This window comes from Leucopleurus acutus (assembly GCF_964270905.1).
Source record: "Leucopleurus acutus genome assembly, chromosome: 4".
Taxonomy (NCBI): domain Eukaryota; kingdom Metazoa; phylum Chordata; class Mammalia; order Artiodactyla; family Delphinidae; genus Leucopleurus; species Leucopleurus acutus.
In genome coordinates this window covers 30,988,366-30,994,365 of record NC_139146.1, presented here as the reverse complement: position 1 = coordinate 30,994,365, position 6,000 = coordinate 30,988,366, and the positions used below count along the sequence as shown (strand labels likewise).

Sequence of the window (6,000 nt, the reverse complement as noted above, 5' to 3'; positions counted from 1 at the left end):
ACTTAAAGAAAAATATGTAGCTGCCAACACATATATCGGCAGACACATTCATTAGTTCATTAGGCAATTATTTGAGGATTCTCTATATTGGTAAAAAAATGGATGATTTAAAATATTTTAGTAAGAAAAGTTGAAGATTATGCATGTTGGTTAAGACCTAGCAGTTCCATGGAACAAAGAGGAGGACCATGGTCCTTTTGTTTTCCCCAAGGAAATGTATTGAAAGTTTACAGCTTCCTTTAATCATGGAATAAAAGGCAATATTGTCAAATCAGTTATAGAGTAAAACCTCAATATACACATAGGACAGAACAGTATTCTTAAAGGGCTGTGTTTAAAAAATATATATATTTTTTGTACATGAAATGTTTCTCTTTTGATGTTAAGGTATTCTCTTTTGAAGCTGTGCAACTTTTAAATAGTGATCCATCTTAATTCCTCTTTCTACTAGAGGAGTAGAAAGAAAGATAGATAGGAAGAAATATAGCCACCAGATTTTTCTCAAGACACTTCTGTTTGTTTTCCTGAAGAGACTGTGGTTTTACTCGCTTTAGTTCATTTTTCCAAAGCATTTAAGACAAATTGTTTCAGACACTGAATAAAATACCTTATCCTAACCAGCTCATACAAGAGATGGGTAGAAAATGCCCTCTGTTGTTTTAAAAATGCTAAACTGGTTTCGGAGTGTGGAATGTTACTAGAGATGTTACCAATTTGATTGATAGATTAGTTCAAACATCTTTCCATTCTTGAAAACGTAATGGAAACAAAAAGAAGGCATTTTGTATAACTGAGCATTTGGTTATATATTATGAAAGAGATCATAAGGATCTTGGGATCCTTGTCTTATAATCGTATGTTAACTGTTGTCACCATAAGCCAATGATGAGATAATTTCCCCTCTGCTGGTGAAAACCTATATATGAAACCAGAAATTTTCCCACAAAATGGCATGAAAGGAGAAATTATATTGTCCAATGGGCTGAAAGAGTGACTACTCCTCATTGATGACATTTCTCCTAATGTAACCCTTCCACTTAGAACAAGTCATTTCAAAACATGCTATCAACTCTTTACTGTGCAAAGAAATGCTCAGTCTAATACGGTTAGGTAACTTTTGAGCAAGTGGTTGAGAAATACTCTTTATGGCAACTATATCTCACAGCTTTCTGAGATCTCAGATTTGGTCTGTGCATAAGACAAACATTGAGAAATGTAAAAAAGATAAAGAAATCTAAATATAGACACAACTTAGAACTAAATAGAACTACAAGAAATAGAAATGCGTTAATACGATCAAATGTGACCAAATCTTGACTTTATCTTAACTGATAATCACTATATATGTTATATTCATCATACCAAAAAAAGTCAAAAAGTACTGAAAAATTGTTTAACTTTGATGCTTTACAATGACTGAACTGAAAATGGAGCTTCTGTTGTATTCTCTGCAATTATTCAGAACAGGAGAGAAGTTAGCAAATGGTCAACTTGACTGTTGGTACCAACTTATTAGGATTTGACACTTTCCTTTAAAAAACTGTTCAAAATAAATGTGACAAAAGCTGGAAAACAAATCTTTCCTGAATATTCCTGGGACTAAAAGAGAAAAGAAAAAATATTTAAAAGAATGGAAAATATCTTTCTGTTTCTAGAAGTTTGTAGAAAATGTTTAACATGGGTTGGATCTTGGAAGGAAGGGAAGCTCTCATCAGCTTCAGTAGAGATCGTAGGATGAGCTCTCCTACATCCTCAGGAAAGGTTATTTCGGCCAACCGCTTCTTGGGACATGTTGTATCTTCAGCAACCCGAGTTTTGGTGAGATGTACACACCTTTTGCCCTCAGGAACAGGGGCTGCCATTCCAAGAATCTCCTGCCCAAAAGAAGTGCCGTATGCTTCTGTCATTTTCCATAAGCACCCATGTTAACACTTGCTGGAATTCAGTTTATTTTTTTAAAAAAGTCCTCTATTCTGGGTGCCTGCCTTTGTAAACCTCTTTCTTACTTGGTCACATGAGAGACACAGTGCAGGAGGCTGAACCAATCCTTTCTCTTCGTCTTCACTGCCAAGGGCAGCCCAAGGAAAACTAGTGTCAGCAACCAGCTCAGCCCCTGGACATTTCAACCAAAGAGGCCACGTGAGCCCACAATAGTGGAAGCTGAAGATCTGCAGTTGGGACTGCAACTCCTTTCAAAATACAAGACCATTTGTGTGTGTATGCTCTCCGCCACCTTATCACTTTTTGGCAATGAGCCATGGTGTAACCCCCTTGAGATGACAAAAGAAATAAAAGTTCAGATGTGATCAAAGGACTCATAATGCAGCATGCTAGCATCTGAGTTTGCACAGCAAGCAGGCTTGGCACACCATCATGCTTTTTTAGTCAGTTTCAGTGGGTGGTGTGGCCATGAATAGCAAAGGTGAGTAGGGATGTGACGATAAACTCTAAAATCAGTCAGTATAGTACATTTTCATAGCTTCGAGTTCATATTTGGTCACAATTTCATGTAAACTATCTCATGGCACTTTTTGTCCATGCAATTGACAAGCCCAGAGTAAGAAAATAGCAAGAACAATCAATCTCTATCACTATGTCCATATAAATACATATCTTCACATAAGATAAAGAGATACTGATCTATATTTTTTACAGGCTTCTCACTGGTTTCACATATTGCCCAATTTCAGATGTAAGGGAAGAAAAAATGGATATGTGTACTACTGCAAACGGGAAGAAGCAGCTATATGTAAACATATCTCAGACTTGTAAAATCTGCAATCCAATTTTCAACTATAAATATAAAAAGTGGACCATTATATACACAACTTCATGCTCGGAAGGTTAGATTCATCACTGCAGAAAAACAAACAACAAAAAAGATAAATGTATAGAATTAGTAGTTTAGGATAAAAATTCCAAATTAACATTTATTTTAAGAAAACTGGTAGAACCCTGAATAGAGGGTTGTTGTTTTTTTTTTAATCAGTGAGCCAACTGATACGTCCTATACATTACTTTTCTAAAAGTCATCAAAATTTTTATCCTAGGTTCAACCCACATTTTGTTTTGCCACTGAGAAGTCTGTGGGAAGTGTTTGTCTCAGTAATTATTCTGGGAAAGCAGAAAATTAAGATTTTATCACAGATGTGCCCTAATTAAAAACATGTCCTATATATGGCTTATGTAATCTTCTCCAAGCATTAAAACACAACTGTGGAAACTGTTGAGGGTTCTGACCTCAGTGGCATTGTTCACTTCATCAATGCTCTACTCTCTTTGGGTTCTGGTTTCCCCTTTCCTTTACCTGGTCCTGCCCTGCTGTGAAGGGCGTGCAGGGCAGACCTCTCTGCTGTCAGGTCTTCAAGCTGTGTTACAGGTTCTATTGTGATCTAAGGATCTGGAAATGTCTGGTTCCTTGCTTTCAGCAGCCATAATTACTAAGGTTTTCCTAGAACTGAAGTTAAGTCTGAGAGAACAGAGGAACAATGGTCTTTGAGGTATAACTTACAGAGCAGATGTTGGTGACAATCTTTACTTTGACTCAAAGAAAAATCAGTGAGAAAAGTAGAATGTCCAGAGAAGGAGAATGACAAAGATCTCTTCATCTCCCCACCACAATGGTGACTCGTCCTCAGAGTCATATTTCAGTTCAATAATTTAAAATATTTGCTTTTCTCTCTCCAGTAGAAATAGATGCTATATTAAGTGTGCTTAAGAGGCTGGGTACTTTCTGATCTTTAGAAATGAAGTTCACTCAATGTTACACACGTCATGCCAAGGCCAGAGAATGTGTCTACAGGAAATATTCCTTTCTCCAAACTCCCACTTATCTCAAATTTCAAACAGATGCATTTTTTTGACAAACCAATGTTTTGTAAATAATCTCCAGAATTTTAAAGATTCTTTTTTTTCCCCAGACTTTAAAACTTAATTTAAAAAACCTGTCACCTTACTTTAGGAAGATTCTGTTGCAAACCTGTCAGCCCTATCTGGAAAAATGAAATTTCATGAAACATTAAAAAATATGAAGGTCATATGTATTTTTCCTATTAAATAGTTTTTAATCTCTGGATAAGGACAGATGATAACTTTAATAGCTTGTAAGTATTTTCTTAACCATAAATTCTGCCATTTACTCACTGTACAAATTACAATGTGAATTAGTATATCATTATTCTTCGAAATTTAGAAAACTGAACTATATCTAGAAAGAAAAGTAATTTAAACAAAGATCAAATAGTTTTACATGAAAAAACTATTATTGAGAGTAGTATGATTAACAGGACTTGTTCACAGTGATTTCTACTGTGGCTACAATCTGAATTTTCAGTCAAACATTTACCACTGTGCTCTAGAGACTACTAAACGTAATGTTTAAAAAAGTGGTCCACTAAAACAGGACTGAGTAATCTACTGGCTTTCTTTTAGAAATATCATTCAAAAATTAATTTGATTTGACCAACAATGTATTTGAGATAGCTAAGTTGACCACATAAGAGATTATATTCAATAGAACATTTCATTTTTCTAATTGTTTCTTTCTTCTTTTTTGGGGGGAGGGGGTGTTGGGGGGAGGATAATCACTACTGTTTGCATTTGATTGTGTTGGGGAGTGTGGTAAGCGATACTGCAGCTTTATCATTGAGTTATGATTCTTTTTTTTTACCATTTAAAAAAATTTTATTGAAGTATAGTTGATTTACAACGTTGTGCATTAGTCTTTATATAAAAAGAGGCTGGATTTAAGACAGCCTTAATCTTATGTAGAGCATAGTGTATATTCTGCGGAAAAATAAGTACTGAAAAGGGAAATTTCTGATTTTCTGAGCTACTCATATTACTAGGTTTGGCCATTTTATGAACCAAAAAGATGATGAATCCTTTGCTTGCTGCCCTTATTTTTATGCCTTCACAAAAAAGGAAGTGATTAGAAGCGGCCAAAAATGATGTGAACCCAAGTGCTGAGTAGCGTCAGAGGGTCGATAAAGCAAGCCTTTCACATCTCTCTCCATGTAAAGTGTGCCAATGACTGGATTAAAAAATCATTATAGTATTAGATTACAGGGCAAAGGTTAAAGAGCAAATGGTAATTCCAGCTCAAGAAGGTATTAAAAATTCTGAGAACAGGGGTTATGACGGTACAAGGATAGTTTTCTCAGGTGAAGAATATGATGATAGCCTCATCTTCCCAAGAACCACTTGACCTCAGCTGTGATGGAGCTAATGATCTGACAGGCTGAAAGTGGAGTATGGGAAGCTACTAAATAAATGACGCTACTGGGAGAGAAGGATTTTCTTTCCCTCACCAAGTGGGGTAAAAGTAGTTAAGCAAGAGAGTGAGTTTCACAGGATCTCCTCACAAACGGAGTTGATGAGATGAGAGGAAAATAAGTCTCTCCTCATCTTTTTGCAATCCTACATAGTTTTGCTGTAGGTTTGCCAACGAAGCAAAGCCTACCAAAAATGACCAAAGAGGCCACAGGTGTTAGAGAAAAAAAATTCAAAATGATGAAAGAGTATGTATACTTCCCTCTGGCTCATTTTCACATCAGTAGAATTCCTTTAACCTTAGGTAGCATATGCACAGTCCTTTATAATTAGGCGCGCACCGTTACTGTGTAAAGGTTGGGTATTCTCTGAAAGGCACAGCACATACAGATCTCTTCCCTCCTTAAAGTTCTGCCATTGCTTTCCATTGTCTACTTCTAGTTCTGTTGCATACTATCTCTGTGTCCTTGGAAGTTACTTAACTTCTCTGAATTTTACTTTCCTCACTGGCATCATTCACGATAATAATACACTATAGGGTTATTATGAGGATTAAATAAAGTGATGTCGCCTATATGAAAGGGCTTATCACACAGCTTTTGTACAAGAAGGTTCTCTATGAAGAATAATCTCCCTTCTCTGCTGAATACATACACAGTGACTATGGGTGGCCACACGTAGAGGCTAGAGCAAACTGATATCATCAAGGACACCAACGTAAATATAATC

General features: G+C 36.0%; 1 protein-coding gene across 1 annotated transcript in view; it reads right to left on the bottom strand.

Annotated features, from left to right (window-relative positions):
• Positions 1–2,237: 2,237 nt before the first annotated feature.
• The window catches only part of COL25A1 (collagen type XXV alpha 1 chain), a gene marked incomplete at its 3' end in the record, with an annotated part of 463,727 nt that continues 459,964 nt past the window's right edge, over positions 2,238–6,000 (bottom strand). The window contains exon 35 of the mRNA XM_082837697.1: positions 2,238–2,270. Within this exon, the coding sequence (XP_082693823.1) occupies positions 2,238–2,270 (33 nt within the window). The remainder of the gene's footprint in view (positions 2,271–6,000) is intronic.